The following is a 19,194-nucleotide window of genomic DNA, read 5'->3' as shown; positions in this document are numbered from 1 at the left end:
AATTAAAAAAAAAAAAAGAAAACCATGTCTGTAATTCAATAGGTTCCAGTGGCCTCTGTCTGTCTGTGTACATGCAGCTGGTTTCCCTCACAGGATGATTTCTTTTTGTCTTCGTCATGTTTAAGGCTTAATAAAGGGGTCTCCAGATAACATGTTTGTATCTTGGGATGATTTTCCCTTGCACACCATTCAATAGAGTGTGTTCCATGTAATGAAGTTGATGACAGGGGGTGTTCTTTATTTCCTTGGTCCCACCACCCAACTAAGCTCACATACAAAGGTACCTGGGAAGTTTATCAAGTCCTCAGCCTTCCAGCACCTGTCCCAGCCCCATTGCCCATCTTCACCTTGCCACAGCCCTGCTCTGAAGAACTAGACAGCAAGCATACACGTACAGGGGAGCTGCTGGAGAATGCCCTCCAGCCCTGGGGAACCCGCATGTCTGAGTCATCCTGAGAGCCAAAAAACAACGCCTTCACATGATGGTCTAGGTTGTTCTCCTTTGGATGGCTTGCGGCTCTGTTGATCTCCCTCGGACCTTCAACTGCCTCTGGAAACTTCCAGTCCTCAGTGAGATGGACCCAAGTTGCCATGGTGGATTGGAGCTGCTCCATGTTAGACTTGGGACAGTGTCCCCAACAGGCTCCATGAAGTGCTACCCCCAAGCCACCTCACCTAGCCTCTAGCTCCTCTCCCTCAGTCTGCTGGGGACCTTTTCCCAGCTCTGCCTTCCTGCGTGCCTCAATGCCTTCCTTATGTAATATTTAGAGATAACTGGGCTGAGATTGTTCTGTGTTTCATTTTAATGGTGGCAAAATACACCTGAGAAAACACTTGCTTGTACACTTCAGAAACAAGGATAGGCAAACATTGTTTCAAGGGGTTTAGTGCACACAAACAAGGATGATATGTTGTAAAATGTTCCTGTGATGAGTTTATTAGAGAGAACAAGTCTCCCAGGAATACACTTGCCTTGCTACGGTGTCTTCAATAAAATAAGGTCCAATCAAAGCAGCCGTCTCTATGTAATATACTGGGCCAGTTGAACTGTGGTCTGAGAGGTCCGCTCATAACATTATGGGGATTGTTATTTTAGTATTCCAGAGGGTTAGGCCTGATGGAGATTTCTGAAGAACACATAACCATCAGCACAGAGAGTTAGGAATATGATAAATGAAACTGAAAGCTGTATTGGTGGGAAAAGACCAGGAATATTGGGTCATGGGATCTCATTCATTCTTTCTATATTCCGTTCTTTTCTCATCCAGACCGTGCACCTTTTCATTCTTTCAAGGCAGTCAGGGCTGTCTTTGGAAGATTTCATTAATAAACCTGATGTAGGCACCCTACACTCCTGATCTTGCCATTTCAGATTTCTTATTGTTCCAGGACTTAAAGATCAATGAAAAGGAACACAATTTTAGTCCATCAAGCATGCCAAAATTTCCCTTCTGATGTGATACAGATTTCTTTGGGGAAGGGTTAGAGTGATGAAAACCCTGCCTTGAGAAGTAGTTAGGGCCTGGCGGAGGCCATGCCAAGAAAGACCTTCAAACTTCTGATACTTTGTTTCACACAGGTGTCTCTGATTTTGCAGCAATGACTTGGTTCCAGCATCACCAACACACAACTCACCGCAACACAGCACATTGACGTACAAGCTGTAGCGTATAAGGAAAGTAACGATTTGCCAAAAATGATTTAAAATGGTTGCAATACATTTTCACGGAGCTGCTAAAATTTGTATCTAAATTCGTGAAGAGGACAAGACACACGAGTTAGAATTGCTGGTGGCAGGTGGATCTTGGCTAAAAACATAGAATTGCAGAAAGAAGTTATTTTGCTTTATTGATTATGAAAAGGCATTAGATTTTTCTAATGTAGATCACAACAAACTATAGGTAGCATTAAGAAAGGACATCTAGAACCATTTATTTTGCTCCTGCAAATCTGAAAATGGACCAAGAGGCAGCCCTTGGAACCGAACAAAGAAATACTGAATGGTTTAAAATAAATAAAGGCATGTGTCAGGATCGTATCCTTTTGCCATATCTCTTCGGCCTGCATGCTGAGCAAATAAACAAAGAAGCTGCAGCATGTAAAGAAGAACACAGCATCAGGAAAGACTATTAAAAATCTTCAATATTCAGATGATACAACCGTGCTTGTTGAAAGTGATGCAGACTTGAACAACTTGCTGATGAAGATGAAGGACCGCATCCTTCGGTACAGAGTGCAACTCAATGGAAGAACACTAGAATCCTCACCACTGGATCAACAGATAACAACATGATAAACGGAGAGAGGTGAAAAGTCCAGATTATCATCTTACATGTACGATCATTGCTTATGGAAGCAGTAGTCAGGAAAGGGACAAATCTGCACAAGATCTCTTTAGAACAGCAGTTCTCAACCTGTGGGTCGAGATCCCTTTGGGGGTTGTGCGACCCTTTCACAGGGGCCACCTGGTTCATGACACTAGCAAAATTATAGCTATGAAGTAGCAACAAAATAATATTATGGTTGGGGGGGTCACCAAATGAGGAACTATATGAAAGGGTCATGGCATTAGGAGGTTGAGAACCACTGCTTTAGAGTATTGAAAAGCAAGGACGTTAGCTGAGAGACTAAGGGGGATCTTACCCAAGCCACAGTATTCTCAATTGTCTTCTATGTGTGTAAAAGATGGACGTGAATGAGGAAGACACATTTGATTTATGATGCTGGTGAAGAATACTGAAAGTACCAGGGACTTCCAGAAAAACAAACAAATCTGTATTGTTAGAAGTAAAGCCACAATGCTCCTTAGAAGCTATATGGGCGAGACTTTGTCTCATGTTCATTGGACATGTTATCAGGAGAAGCTCAAGCCTGGGAAAGGACATTATGTTTGGTAAAGTAGAGGAGCAGGGGAAAGCCAAGACTATCAAAGAGATGGATTGACACAGTGGTTGTACCAGTGTGCTCAAACACAACAGTTGTGAAGCTGGCACAGGATCCAGGTGTTTTTGTTTAGTTCTTTTGTACATAGGGTTGCTATGCATTACAACAGATTTGATGGGACCGTACAAGAACAATGACCCACAGTGGAATGGAGTTGGTGTTGAGGAGATACATGGGTCTTTAGCTCTCCAAAATCTGAATCCTGGAATGTCTCTGTATGTGAGCGAGTGCCTGTAAAGATGTGTTTGTGAGTAATTGTGTTTCTGTCTGGATATTTGAGTTGGGATGTATTCATGTGTAAGTATGCAGCAGTTGGGGTGGGGAGTTGACTGTATACATGGATGTTTGACACATGCCCTAATCTGTACTTTTCCATGACTCCTTCTAGACGCTGCCCTTGGTCAGTAGGGCATTCCTAAGAATATGAAGGTGGCACCTGTGGAAAACTAAGACCAACTGCCAAAGTATGAGCAGACTCTTTGTCCCGTCTGGTACTTTTCTTGGAGGATCATTTCCTGTGAGACTTTCTTGAGAGTTGTGGATTTCCCATGAAAGTCCTTCAGGGATATAGCCATCTTGCTTAGGAAGAAACATCTAGGAAGTCAGGAAGTGGGTTATCCTTGGGGTTTTCCATCACGAGGATGTGGCTCTTTCATAAAGTACTCACGTTCCGACACAGGAGAGCTCCTTCTCCATAGCCTGATGGTGGTCCAGTGCTGGCACAGACATACACTGGCGAGTGGAACCGAACAGCCCAGAGTGTTTCTGCCCTTCCATGCAATTCTGAAATCGGTTATTCTTCATGATGACGATGATGAGAAAGATGATTTTTATTCCTTGACATCCCTATCCCATTATGACTTTCCAAGCCTTGGGAGAGGGGGGAAGTCTCATGATCCTACATGAGACTATGGGTCTTCTGTTCAAACCGAGAAGCAGAACGCATGCTGAATACAGCGTGATCTTCTCGGTTTCAGGACAGGACAAGATGCAGAAATAATGGGAAGATGGCATGAAAGGGTGGATTGGGCCCAGTATTTGTGTGGAGAAGGGGTCTCTCCATGCTCTCTGGGTCTCTGTGAATCAGGTCTAGAACTCTGGTCTGGAATACATGCCCTCAGCACCCAGATTCCTAGTGAGGAGTTCCCATCAGATAATGGTGGATTATTTATTGTTCCCCTGAGGAACCCTATGCCTGCACCTGCCAGAACTGAAGCTTGACTGTGTGACAATGATCCCACCTTCTGCCACCTGTGATAATGGATGATTCTTCTTTTCTATCAATCACTTATAGAAAAAACAATTCCCTCAGCATTGGGGGTTTGAGGTGCGGTGGGAACACATACAATAAGTAAGACAATACTAGGCCCAGCCAAACACATGGACCGATCCTCCTTGGGTTCTCATCCCACTGTGCTATATCAGCTATGTTCGTGCAGAGACATCTGCATTGAAGACTCCAGAAGATATCAGGCCATCCATCTGCTAGAGAAGCAGGTGGAGCAGGGCAGGATTTAGTGCCATGGCTCTTTAAAGCTCGTGATCTAACTGCATAGTAGAGTTTAAGGTTATAATCCAAATCAGTGTTTCCATGAGCCTGGAGGAGATTATTTAGAGAGTATTGGGTACCTGTGTTAGAGGCTTACACTTGTTCACCAGTTCCCTCCCCATGTCAAGGACTTTGAGTAAAGCCCCTGTAATAGGGCTGGTCTGAAGGTCACTGTAGAGCACTGGAAAGACTCCCCATGGGCGACACACACAGCTCTGATCTCAGGCAAAGAATCATCTGGTGGAGCATCATGCCCTGTACCTGTGAGGGTCTGAGTCTTTCCTCAGCAAGCCTACTGGCTAAAATATCAATGATTTTCACATGCAGAAACCCCTTTTGTTTACATCTCCAAAAGGGGAATTATGCAGTATTTCTATCCACTTTGTTAATAACTGGGAAAATACACTCATTATTTTATCATAGAAAGAAGATTCATGATCATGAAGGGCAGCTATTTTCACAATCTAAGGAGCCCTAAGGACATAGTGGAGTACATGGTGGACTGCTACCTGCAACGACAGTGGTTCAAAACCACGACTACTCTGCTTGAGAAAGATGAGGCTGTCTGTTCCCATGAACACTGACATCCCTGGAAACAGCAAAGGGTAGCTCTGCTCTGTGCTTAGGGTCACTGTGAGTGGAATCAACTCCTCCATGATTGTGGGCTTGGGTTAGTTTCCCGATCTTCTAATATCAATGCATACCACTCCCTAGTGGACGGGCAGAGCAGGGTCTGGGAGAAGTGTCCCAATTTCTTACCACCTTTCTGTGACTTTCCCTGTCCATTCTAGGAGGGATGGGCACTACAAGTCGAGACCTTCAATGGCCCTGGAATCCACAAAGACACTAGAGGAAGGGTCAACACCTAAGCACTCGGGTGGGTTGAACACGGCCTGGGTCCCTCGTTGTGCATCATGGAAGTTGCAAATCCTGCTGCAATTAGACATCTGCCATTACTTCCCTTATGAAATTCTCGGCCTGTAATTTGTTCGCCAAGTTCATTGAGCAAAATTCTTTCTTTGTGCCTCTATTAATTTTCTCCATGCTTAAACTGTGTTGAGACAGCTTGATCATCTCTCTATTTATCAAGGAGTCCCTCGTCTTCTAGCTCTTTACAAAAACTGCATTGCTATGGAGCTAGTCATAGATTCAGAAGCTGCGGTCCCAGGTAAAGTACAGGGATTAGAGGATGGCATTTTTTATGACTTACTCAGATGCAAAGGGGACCTGCTAACATACTTTGTGACCCCAAGTATTCCCTGGCAATCACTGGCCCTCCTTCCTCAGCCGACGTCACAGCACCTAGTGCAAGTGAACACCTCGTAGACTTGGTGTTTGAGATTGCTTGACCCTACAGGACGATCAGAAAGGTGGGGAGGCCTCTACGTGGAAAAACAGGCTGGCAAAGTGGGCTAGCTGAAAGGGCAGAGAGCTGAGGCCAGGCAACTGTCTTTAATAGGGGCATGTTTAAGATCCATGATTGGTTCCTTTTTTAAGAACTAGGACTGGAAGTACAGTCCAATGACTTGCTTAGTCAAAAAGCTAAAGGGGTTTGTAGGAAATGCTCTCCACAGGGCCTTCACCACGGGGAACGCAGGAGTTTCCTGGCAAAGGGACTGAGAAACCATGAGGGAAAAGGAAGCCAAGGTTCATTCACATCTCACCAACTAAGGACATTCTTGTGGGTCCTCGTCCTGCCCCACCCCTAAATACAAATACCTGAGCACCACCTGAGGTCAGGGACCCTTTGTCTAGACACCAATTTAAATAATCAAATCTAGGTACGTGTGAGAAACTGAAGGTGTCTGCAATATTTTCAATCACACACCTTAGAATTGGGGTCCTGTCAGGATCGGGTGGGGTTTGTTTCTTATATCTGCGTGTTTGCAACCTGGGATTTAAAGTGTGAACCACACACTGGTAGTAATGTCTCATTTTAGAACACTGTGGGTTTGTTGTTATTACTACAGCTAAGCATTCACAGCTCTCAATATGCCTAATTTGTGTCCTCTGCAGACAACCTGTCCGCTGTAGAAATAGAACTAAAATGTTAAGAGAATCATTAACATCATTTAATGGTGCTGCGGCGTTGGAGGTCTGTGGTTAACTGATTTCGTAAATCTGTACCTCTTACAGGAACTTCGTTGTTAACTGCTCCAGCTCCTAGTGACCCTATGCACAATGGAATAAAAACACACCCCTGCCTGAGTCGTTGTCACAATCCTTGGCATTTTGAGTCCTGTCAGACAGTGTTGTTATGATCCATAAGGCTTTCAACGGCTGGTTTCTCAGAAGAGATCTCCTCCTACTCTCTCTGGAAGCTCTAGTGAAACCTATTCACCTGGAAGATTCTGCTGGTTTGGAAATACTGGTGACATTGACCTGGCATCATAACAATATGCACACCAACAAACGCTTACTTACAGAGACTAAAACCAACCCAGTTGCTGTTGAGTCCATCCCAATAGTGGATGGACATCTCACAGTGGACATACAGGACAGTGTAGAACTGGCTAGTAGTGTTCCGAAGACTGTAATATCTATGGAACCTGACTGCTTCATCCCTCTCCCACTGAGGAGAAACCATCTGGTAAATGGCCAACTACTTCACCACTGCACCAGCAGAGCTCCTCCCACTAAGACTTAGGCTTCATTAAATTAAGTGCCCATTAATAAAAGGGCCTTAAGGTGCTAGGATCTCTGTAGGTGACATTAGATTTAAACATTGTAACAATATGCTTAAAACTGAAAATTCTCCATCTCTCTACCTCTCTCTTATGAGACAAGAGAGTCTAATTAGCTTGGTTCTTCACCACTTGACAGAGCCTAACAAGGGACTACTCAGTGAAGCATCAAGTTGACCGAACAGTGACAGCTGACCAAACTCATGATATTTTGAGCCAGAGGTGAAGCATCCACCAGCTGTACCACCGAGGTACGTATCTAGTGCCAGTCTGTATGTTAGTTTTGTTGTGTGTTTTTGCACTGGACTTGGTCCCGTTTTTATTTCTCAGAAGTTCGCTTCACCTGTTGGCCTCAGAGTCGTCCTCCTTCCCCTTGGGCTGGGTATTTGGGTGTGTACAGTAATGGGAAACCCTTCTTTCTGACAGTGCCTGGGTGGAAAGTGTCTCTGAAGAAGCTCGGCCGAGTGAAAGAGCGTTGGCACATTTCAAAGAGGACCAAGACAGAAGCACTGTGAGCACGAGGACGGGAAGGGCTGGCTTGGTACCCCAGAAGCTCATCAAAGGTGGTAGGAATCAGCGAAGAGAAACCCCATGCACATATGCACGAGTGCTTGCGGAATATGAAAAAGGGTCAAGAGACAGCGTGTCTTGGGCTATATAACGGTTTCTTCCTTCAGCAATATCTCCTTTGTATTGCACTCAGCTCTCCTCCAAAACCCACCAGTTTCTCCAGATGAGGGGGCCCCTGCGTCTCCTCAAGTTTGGGAAATTTTTAACGTATTGCGGCTAAGTTAAGTTGCTTCTTCCAGACAGATGGTGCAGGTCTGCGCAGGGTGCAGCTCCTTCTAGTCACACACGTGAGAACTCGAGAGCCTCTGATTCCCAAGGAAATGACAACACCGTAAGCTTGTGGGTGCAGAGGACCGGCTGCTGCTCGCTGGAGGTCAGCCTAGAATGGAGTGCTCACTGACCCCATTTAAAAAGCGGTGGTGGAGACGAGCTCCAGAGTCAGAACCAAACGTCTCATCAGTTATGGCAATGGCACATCTCCTCTCCAAACCGCTCTTCTCTGTTCATGCTTGGTGACAGCAAACAATGCTGCCTCCTAACTCAAGTCTCACGCTCACAAGACCACCCACAGGTGTGCCTATACATGACAGATGCATACGTATTTGGGGTACATTTATTTCAGGAGGCTCGGACAGGAAAAGTCTGTGGTCAGCCTAGAACCTGGAGGCACAGCTATGCCCTGAGCTGCTGAGGGCAAGGGCAGCAGGCCCGCATCACCAGCTGCTGTTGAGTGCTGAGCAGTCACTCCAGTGCATTGCAAAAGCCTGGAACACCAAGGGTACACCAAGGGGAAAAGGTGGTAGCTGATGTCAGAAGTGATGGAGTGGAAAGGGGGGTCCTTTCGATCTATTTAACCTCTACCTTCTTGGGGCCAGTTTTATGTCGGTTTTCAAGAAATATATTGTTCCTTCAATTGTGGTCAGAATGGTGGACTCATTGCAACAGCTCTGGCGCACTGTAAAATGGGGTTTCAGGAAACGAGGAATAAATGGGTGATTGAGAAACCAGTGGTTTCTAGGTAGGAGAAAATACACACGAGTAGAAGCAGCAATTTTGCTCCCGTTTCTGAACTGAAGTTATTTAAGGCAGCTTCTAAAAAGAAATCTATCACATTTTTAGCAAGAAAACAATTAATAATATCCATTAGCACAAACTGATATATACAATTTAATAAGTAAATAAAGTGTTGAGAAGAGAAAGCTTTCTTTATAGTAAAACAGTTACTAACTATAGAATGAATGCTTGGAACAGAAAATTACCATTTGTGAAAATCACATTAATAATTTCAGGTAATAGTTATCAATTGATCTAAAGATAGTATAGATAAAATTCAGAGTATTTTCAGTTTCAAATTTATCTCCCTATGAGAATTTATTAATTACAAAGGATAAAAATCTTAACTTTCTAAAGAGAGTGCAAGATGGGGACCAGGTAGCCCACACTGGGAAGACTCCGCAGAGATCAGCAGACAAGAGCCACTGAGAGGGATATCCTACACGCCCAGACCACAGGATTATCAGTATAAATTTAAATAGATACAATTTACTGAAATTCAGAGAGCAGCAACATCTGCTAAGGCTCCCTTCTGTAGATGGCTGTCCATCCCCCAGTACTCACTGGACTGACCACAGAAGTGACTGAGCAGGACGTTTCTGACCATTCTCCTAACACCTAATCTAATACTCCCTCTCCACAGTCCCCTGCCCCCAGCCCCCCCCCATCCTAAATACAAACTATCCACCACCCCTCAACAGCATAACCTAACAGAGTTAACCACTCCCACATAACACCACCTAACACTGTGATAATTACATAATCTGTTGTCAATTTGAGACTTAAGAGTGAAGGGGTACAGTTTAGCCTGTCAATCAGGTAGTGGCTTGATGACCTCATTTGGAGATAGCTTGCTGGAGGCGAAATACATGCACACTCTTTGTGAGACATTCCTGTTGAGAAGACACATGGAGCTATGCTAGAGCCCTGTAGCTGAAGGAGCCACGTGGAAACTCCTGTCAGCACTAAGATGCTTCCACTGCCACTCAATCCACAGGAATTTCCACCCCCTAGCCTGTGATCTTCCTGCATTCAGCTTCATTGCATGTATTACATGAGTCTTAAGTAGACTTTAGAAGTTGGTATCAGACATATGGGCTACTATCGAACTTATGGACTATTGATCTGGCATGGACTGGGATGTTTTCTCAATATTCAATTGCTCTTGTACATAAAGCTTTCTTATACACAAGTGACTTTGTTTCTCTAGTCTCCCTGGACTAACAGTCACCCGTAATAGTGACTCCAAGATGTCAAGACAACAGAAGATATCACTGCAAACACACAAAAGGAGAAACAGAAACAAATAACTGAATGCCAACAGACCAAATGCAATGCCTGAAATTCAATGCGCTATGGGTTTACAAGAAAAAGGACTTTAAAAACGATTGCACTCGTGCAACAGTTGAAGGAATAGTCTGAGTAAAAGTGAAATAATAGAAAAGCTAGTAACCTCACAACATGCTGAAGAAAAACTTCAACCAGAAAAACAAAAATCAAACACTGCAGTAGTAGAATTCAACAATACTACAAAGGAGCAGCACGCGGCTAAAAACGGAGAAAAAATTGAAGAGATGGAAACCCGAATTTTTGCACTAAAAGACAAATCTACAGATTCCAAAAGAATAACATAGAATGCAAGAGTCCGAGAAAAGCTTCAGAATGTGGGCCCCTGTTGAGAGGAACGGTCTTCACAGTTTAAGGATCCCAGAAGAGGAAAGAGCAAAAAACAGAACAAAACCCCCAAAAATCCCTGTAATTAACATTCCTGGATTATCATCACAATCCTTGGCATTTTGAGTCCCATCGGACTGTATTGTTATGATCCGAAAGGTTTTCATTGGGTGTTTTCTCAGAATTGATCACCAGGCCGTTTCTCCTAGTCCTTCTGGTACTGGGTTAAGTATTAGATTAGGTATTAGGGGAGCTGTCAGAAAGGGAGAGGGAGTCTTAGCAGAGGGAGAAAGGAACAATAGGCAAAAGAAAAAGGAAAAAAGGGGATGGACTGGGTAATGTTATTTGTTAAAAGATAGGAATATGGTTATAAAAATGCATTTGCAATGATAGAGGAATAGGTACTGGCATTTGATAGAAAAATACTTTTTAAATGTAAAAATAGTGTCAGCTATTGAGTTTTTGAGGATGAGAAGGAACACAATGTATGACAAGGAAATAGAAACTAAAAGGTTACTAGTGCTATGAAAAAAATTAGATATTTTGATTAAAGAGAGGAAAATTAAAGGAAAGGGTGAGAGGTGAAAGTTTAAAAATAACACTAGGAAAAATACTAGAGTAAGATGCAGGACAGCTGTCACTGTTTGTTTGGGCTCTAAGCTCTGTTCAGGACCTTTGTCTCTATTGTGGGTGTTAACATCTGGGTTGGTAGCTGACTAGCCAGGCTGCAGGGACATAGTTCTGCGTGAACAGCCTGGGCCAATATAAACACAAATTGGCTTGACTCTCAGTCCAAGCCAAGGGAGCTCTATCCCAACCCCCTTGCAGTTCTACCTCCCCCGGGTAACAGGGATAGTACAGCCTATGGAGCAACATGGGAATCACTCTACAGGGCAACCTGGAGAGGGTGCGTATAGTGACTGAGCGAGCTCCCCACACAGCCAGGGAAGCGTAACACTGGAAGTAGAAACTGCAGTGGCAGTTGAACACACAGGCAGCTTGTCTGTGTGTAAGACAGGGACCCTAATAAATCCCAAGGCTGAGGCTGCTCCTGGCGGAAGTACTGGATAGACTGAGCAATATGCCAGGGCTCCCACAAGACCAGCTTGTCAACACCCCAAGCTGTTCGGATAAGCACCTGCCCTGAGTTTGCTCCTGGCATTCATCCCTCCCCTTCTAGTCTACCTAGGTAGATGGCAGTTATAGACCCCACTCACCCACCCCCATCATCTGAAAAGTGGACACTGACCCTTCCGACCTGATCCACCAGAGGCCTATTTCTTTAACCTGAATCATATTATAGGATTCACAGCTCTACCAGACACCAAACCATTCCCCTAGCCTTGATCTCAACCCTACCCTGCCTCCTAAAAGACCACAAGAGAGTAAAGTAACACTGCCAGACGACCTGTGCTCCTGACTTTTCCCCAGGACAAGGTCTAATCCACAGCTGTTCTTCAGTTGGTGTTGTTGTTGCAGTATATTCCTTCACTCCTGTACCCTGCCCCTCTTTAAAACAAGTTACACACTGTTCTTACAATTCATCTTTAATCTGGACTTCCTCTTGTTGGTTTACTTAAGGACAAAAAAAATTTAACATTCTTGCTCTCAATTTTTTTTCTAGCCCCTAAACCATCAATCTAAAAGTTAGTACCCACATCACAAAGTTCTAGGGAAGGCGTAGAGCCCACACATTGACAGCTCTTCTACGCCTTACTCTAGTATTTTTTATTTTTACTATTTAAAAATTTTTTCTCTTGCCCTTTCCTTAATTTTAATATCAAACTTATTTCATTACTTTCCCTTCCTTCTCATCCTCATGAAACCAAAAACTGACACTATTACTATTTCTCTCTCTCAAATATTTTTAATCATTCCTGCATCATTGCGAAACAAGGAAATTTGTGTAATTGGCCTTTTAACCTGCCAATTAACACTACCTGATCCCTTTTTCTCCTTTCCTCTTGTACCTTTTTCTAGTCTTTGATCTCCCCCCAACACTTAATCTAACCAAAACTCTAGTGTAGCATATAACAGAGTTGACTACTCCTACATAACTCCACCTCCCTACACCCCTATTAGACACACCAATATGTCAAGGAAACCACAAAAGATATGAGTTCACACACACACACACAAAGATACAGTGACTGTGATGGAGAAACAGACACAAATAACCAAACACCAACCAGACCTAAATGAATTGCCTGAAATTGAATAGGCTATGGAATTACTAGAAAAAGAACATAAAAGAATGTTTAGACTAAAAAAAAAGTTTGACCTCATACAACAGATGAAGGAAGAACCTGAAAAGTAAAAAAAAAATTTTTTTTAAGGTAGAAACTTCACGACTTCAAGAAAAACTCCAAACAGAAATACAAAAGTCACACATTACAATCGCAGATTTACACAATACTATAAAAGAACACAGAAACAAAACTGGAGAGAAAAATCTGGATGAGTGAGCTTGAAGATAAATCTGTCGACTCCAATCTAAAAGAAAAAATGCAAATGGAACTGAGAAAAACTTACAGTGTGGGACACAAACAAGAGGTACAACCTATGTTGTATAGGGATTCCAGAAGAGGAAGAAACAGAAATCCAGAGAGAACCGTCCAAGAAGACCTACAGGAAAACTTTTCTCAGTGCCTTAATGATGGAAAGACAATTATCCTCAAAGCCAAAATAACCCAATCAGGAGCAATCTCAAAAGGCATGTGGTAGTCAAGATGTCTGACATCAACAAGGAAAAAATGCTTTAAGCGCAGCCAGATGGGCAGGGGTGAGATTTACATACAAAGGGTCAGCAATTAGAATAACCTGATTTCTCAGCAGAAACCATGCAGGCAAGAAGACAACAGAATGACAGATAGAGTTCTGGAGGTGAAAAAAGTCAATCTGGAATCTTGAACCCAGAAAACATACCACAATATTGGATGCATAGAGACATGTAATGGGTTATCAGGGACAGGTATGAGGTTAGAAAAATTGGGGAGCAAATAATGTGGGGAGAGGAAGCACTAAAACTGGTTTACCTATGAACGTGTATGATATGTGAAGTTTATATCAAGAAAACTACTAAAAAAGAGAAACCAAAGTTGAGCAACGGTTACCATGGGTGAAGGAGGGAATTTGGCTTAGGAAGCACTGAGTTTATGTTCATGGTGGTTGAGTAATTTGTACAAAGATATCAATAAAGGCAGTACAACATGAAGTGTATAATCAACGGCACTAAATTATACATGTAGAAGTATAATTGTTGAACTGGAGACTTGTGTATATTTTTGTCACAATTAAAAACAATAATTACACTAATAACAATGAGTACGAAGGAAGAAGCAAATGTTCTAAAATTAATTGCAGTAATGACTGTGTAACTCTTTATATAATTGAATTATTGAATTTTATGACGTGGAAGTGCCAATAAAACTTGCAAAAATCAACCTCAATGCAAATGCAAGATCAGTAAACTTTATTGCATGCAAATTAAGATTTTAAAAATTTAAAAACATCATATATACTCAGTGTTATACAAGGAAGCCTAACTGTTAATGCTCAAAGATTTTAAGGAAAAAAAACTTCTATTGGATCACATTTCTATAGGGAGAAAAAGGGAAAAGGGAAACACACCAAGTTTTATAGTTAGTTTTCATAAAGTGTTAATAATACAAATGCCCCAGAAAGCTGCATCTTTATCTACACTTGACATTGTCCCACAAAAAGCACCCCTCAGAAGCAGCCACTTGTTTTACTCTAAATTAATGAGAAGTTCCTCTCTTTCTTGGAGAAAAGCACCAGATAAAATGGTCAACATTTTTTCATAATCGTGATTAACTGTAGCTCCCTGTCCACATCTCCCCATCAGTGTCCTACCATCAGTGTCACAAAGTACATCTATCTAGTTTGGAATCACTACACTGAGAACTGCCATTTTCCCAAGTTACAGGAGTGGAAGTCATCTGGGGCCTGGGTCTCCTAGTGTCTTGTCTTCCATGCTGCAGATATACAAGAGGAGCTACCTGTTTGGTCCCCAAGTTTTATTCAAACACTCATAGAAAATTTCCCCAAGAAGTAAATTTTAATCCTCATCTTCTTCCCCTTCTTCATCCTGGTTAAGTTGGAAGTAATGTAATTCCTAACTCCTGAATGTGGTCACCACATTCAACCAATCACATAGATTAATCTTCAAATATTTTGGGGATATTTCAAATACCTTTTGGGAAAGGTACCTGGGAAATTACAGAAGTAATCTTGCTCTTGCTTCTTTCATTGGTTACAACCCCTCCCCTGAGATAACCGGCTTTCCCATTCACCTCGCTTCTTTCTGGAAGAAACTGCTCAGAATCAGCAGTATCCACGACTCTTTTTTAACAGGGTGGGTGCAACCAAGGGTGAACTTCAGACCTGATTTTTCGTTGCTCCCCTTCACCACAGGCTTTTTCACAAATGCTATGGTGGCAGAGGATGCAGAAAGAAGATAAAATTTAGCCTGGCCTGAAAAATAAACATCTGTCCCACTGCTCAAAAACCAGAAGAAATCAGTGCTGACAAATGAACAGTTATCATACACTGTTCTTTCTCCAAAGGCACAAACTAGCTCCAATTAACACCTTCTTTTCAGGTCTGTTGTTTTACTTCCTGGGATATTTTGTACCCTTGAGAGGTTCAGTAATGTGTGTTTGAAATTATAGTACTATATATGTATATATGCAGCAATCTTTCCTTAAGGCTGCTTTTCCCTGTGCGTTTGCATATGCTTCATGAAGCGTGAGGACCAACGAAAGGCTTTCCCACATTCTTTACATTCATAGGGCTTCTCTCCGCTGTGAATCCTCATGTGTCTAGTGAGGACTGAAGAATGACAAAAGGCTTTCCCACATTCCCTACATACATAAGGCCTCTCTCCATTGTGACTTCTGATATGTGTAGTGAGATATGAAGACTGCCGGAAGCATTTCCCACATTCCTTACATTCATAGGGCCTCTCTCCACTGTGTGTTCTCATGTGTCTAATCAGGTGTGAGGAATGATGAAAGGGTTTCCCACATTCCTTACATACATATGGTTTCTTTTCAGCGTGAGTACGCATATGCTTCGTGAAGTTTGAGGACCAACTAAAGGCTTTCCCACACTCCTTACATTCGTAAGGTCTCTCTCCACTGTGAGTTCGTAGATGTGTGGTGAGGTGTGACAGCCAACTGAAGGCTTTGCCACATTCTGGACATTCGTAAGGCCTTTCTCTACTGTGCCTTCTTAGATGTACAGTGAGGTTGGAGGGGTGACTGAAGGTTTTCCCACATTCATTACATTCATAAGGTCTCTCTCCACTGTGAGTACTAATATGCTTAGCGAAGTTTGAGGACCAACCAAAGGCTTTGCCACATTCCTTACATTTATAAGGCTTCTCACCACTGTGAGTTCGTAGATGTTTAGTAAGGTATGAAGACTGACGAAAAGCTTTCCTACATATTTTACATTCATAAGGCCTCTCTCCACTGTGCATTCTAAGATGTCTAGTAAGGTGTGCAGAGTAACGAAAGGCTCTATCACACTGGTTACACACATAAGGCCTCTCTCCACTGTGAGTTCTCATATGTCTAGTGAAGCTTGAAGAATGATGAAAGGCTTTCCCACACTCCTTACATTCATAAGGTCTCTCTCCACTGTGGATTCTTATGTGCGCAGTTAGGTGTGAGGATCGATTAAAAGTTTTGCCACATTCTTTACATACATAAGGCCTCTCTCCACTGTGAATTCTGATATGGGTAGTGAGATATGAAGACTGACTAAAGGCTTTGCCACATTCCTTACATATGTAAGGCCTCTCTCCACTGTGACTTCTAAAATGTATAATGAGGTTTGATGAATGACGAAACGATTTGCCACACTCCTTACACTCAAAGGGTTTCTTTCCAGGGAGGGTGCTCACAGGAGTGCTGAGGTCAAAAGGGTAACCACAGGCATCTCCATAATCCTTACACTGATAGACACTGCATTCAGAACCAGAGCCAGCATGCCGATTCAGTGAGGACCGTTCTGTGGAGGATTCCTCACACTGAAGGTATGCAGGGTATGCATCCATGGTTGTTCTCCCGAGAACGGAAAGGTTTGGAATCCAGTTGAAGATCTTTTCAAACTGATTGTCTTCATTACTTTCACAGACATTCGCTACCATATATTTTCTGTTAAAAATAGACAGCAAATAGTTAGCTATATGTTCGTTATTATTTTACTATTACCATAGACATGTATTTTTATTTTTACTTTGAATTGTCTTATAGTTCATATATTAATTTATCTGAGAGATGCTGCCATTTTCAACTGTTTCTTAAATATAGGGCTTTCTAATTCTAAATCAATGAAATATTTCAAATATTTTTAAAATTATTGTAGTACAAAATTTCTGTGAACATATCATTTTAGAGCAGATTTTCTACCCATATATGTTACCTTGAGGGCAGAAAAACATTATGCTCAACTAAAACCTACAGGTTGGTGGTTAATTGGTTTGGACCATCCAGTGGCACTGCCATGAGTCAAGACAGACTCAACAGTAAGGGGTTTCAGATAAACGCACCGCCAGGATTCCGACGGTGCGTGGAGACGAGGCTATCTGCTACCACAAAGATGTACAATCTCAGCAACCCACAAGGGCAACTCTATTCTCTCCAACAAAATCGCTATTAAGCTGCACAACTTTGGTTTGAGGGCTCCTATCTATGTAAATGTGGTCTAGGTGGACGTATCCTCAAAATTCACTGCCATGGTGTCGGTTCTGACTCACAGGGGCCCCTGTAGGAAAGAGCAAAACTGTTGCTGTGGATTTGAGACTAAAAACATTTACAAAACAGAAAGTCTTCTCTTTATTGTACAAAGCAGCTGATAGTTTCAAACTACTGACCTTGTGGTTAGCAGCCCAATGCATAAACCATTATGCGACCAGGCTATTATGTATCTATCCATTATTTTCTGTGTATACATGTACCATCTACGTATCTATACAAACATGGATGCATGTACTTATGTGTGTATCCACACACACACGGAGTTCTAGTGCTGTCGTGGGTTATGCACTGCTCTTTGAATATCAAGATCAGTAGTGCGAAACTATCTGCTACTCTGTATGGGAAAGAGGAGGCTTTCTGCTCATAAAAAAGTTTGCAGCCTTGGGCTGATAACCTCAACATCAGTAGTTTGAAACCACCAACTGCTATGCAGGAGAAAGAGACTTTCTGTTTCCGTGAGAAGTCAGTCCCAGCAGTTCTACCTGTTCAATAGCGTCACTCTGGGTGGGAAGTGACTCAGTGGCAGTGAGTTTAGATTTATTGTTGCTTTTATTAAATAATAGTATTGAACAACCAGCAAAATATGAATAAGGTTTATAACATTATAGTATTTATTATGCCAACTTCCTGGTTTGATAACTCTATTATGGTTAGGTGAAAGAGTGATCTTCTTTATTGCTAAGTAGGAATAACTCATTCTCAAATGATTATGAAAGAATGTGCAGAGAAAGAATAATTAATAAAACAAATGTGTAAGATATTAATAATTGGAGAAGCTGAATAAACAGTATATGGGAAGCCTTAGTGCATAAAGACAGAAGATAAGTAAATTTAGAGAGACAATAACTGGATTAATGGTGTCTTTGAATTTTGGCAGGGGAAGTTGGGGTGGGGGATAGGAAACTATTAATAATGAATACAAGAAAGAAAAAAATGTTCTAAAATCAATTATGGTGATCTTTGTATAACTTTTTTAATATGGTCAATGTGTGGATTATATGTCAATAAAATTGTAATTTTTTTTTAAAGATTTACAGCTTCAGAAATCCAAAGGGCCAGGTCTAATTTGTGTTATACCATCTCAATGATTCAGAATTAACACAATGGTACAGTTTGAGTTTATGTACACACGTATAATTAGGGGCTTTAAGAAGTTAATGCAAAATTATGTTATCCTTTAATTTCATTTTCCACTAGCTTTCTGAAAGGTCCTTGGCTAAAAATTTTATGCCATGACACGGTCTTCAGATTCTCTCCTGCAGCACTGCTCTCGCTCAAATGAATGACACTCACCTCACACATGTGTCCTGATTGTTCTCCACGTCCTCAATGACATTCAGTTCACAGATCTGGCCAACCATGGAGCACCAGATGTCATTTTTCATAAACTGTACCATGGAGTCTTCAGTGGATAGCTTTTCTCCATCATCAAGATTTCGTGAAACTGATCACATCATTTTTGTAGCAGTTCACAGAGTAGAAAGTAAAAAGAGAAAAGGCATTACTCTGGAAGCAAAGTTGTCTATGAGAAAAGAATTTGTATACATTTTTCTATTTAAATAATCTGGCAATAATCTGCAAGCAATTTACTAGGAAAAACTAGCATGATTGACAGTGACCGTGACACCTCTAGGGCTTCCTGAGAAGAATGAATCAGATAGGTGCTGCGCACAATACACATGCAAACATCACAGGAGGGACAGAGAGCACTATTTGTCCACGAACACAACTGTGTTAGGATTGAACAAGTCAGAAAAGCAAGCTTCACAGGTATCTGTGAATTACAGCTGCCTCAACAAAAGAGACACCTTCAGATTTATTCAAATCCCCTTCACTACATGTGGGCCCAGTTTTCCAAAGGAGGTTTGCCTCATGAGTGAGTTCCAGCCTGCACTCTCCTCAGGTCTTGCTCTCATTACTCCGGGAGAACAGATGG

General features: G+C 42.1%; 1 protein-coding gene across 2 annotated transcripts in view; it reads right to left on the bottom strand.

Moving 5' to 3' along the window:
- LOC142461117 (uncharacterized) overlaps nucleotides 1-19,194 on the bottom strand; it is a 121,754-nt gene that overhangs the window by 92,725 nt on the left and 9,835 nt on the right. Inside the window, exons 4-5 of one of the 2 annotated variants that reach the window (XM_075562725.1) lie at nucleotides 18,552-18,702; nucleotides 15,253-16,655 (exon numbers count right to left, since the gene is read on the bottom strand). In XM_075562725.1, the coding sequence (XP_075418840.1) occupies nucleotides 15,253-16,655; nucleotides 18,552-18,702 (1,554 nt within the window). Of the gene's footprint in view, nucleotides 1-13,930; nucleotides 16,656-18,551; nucleotides 18,703-19,194 lie in introns of those variants that run through there. The other variant, XM_075562721.1, reaches the window with a different exon arrangement.

Source organism: Tenrec ecaudatus, chromosome 11, assembly GCF_050624435.1.
Source record: "Tenrec ecaudatus isolate mTenEca1 chromosome 11, mTenEca1.hap1, whole genome shotgun sequence".
Lineage (NCBI taxonomy): Eukaryota > Metazoa > Chordata > Mammalia > Afrosoricida > Tenrecidae > Tenrec > Tenrec ecaudatus.
The sequence above is the reverse complement of the archived record's forward strand: the minus strand, read 5'-3'. Positions and strand labels throughout refer to the sequence as shown.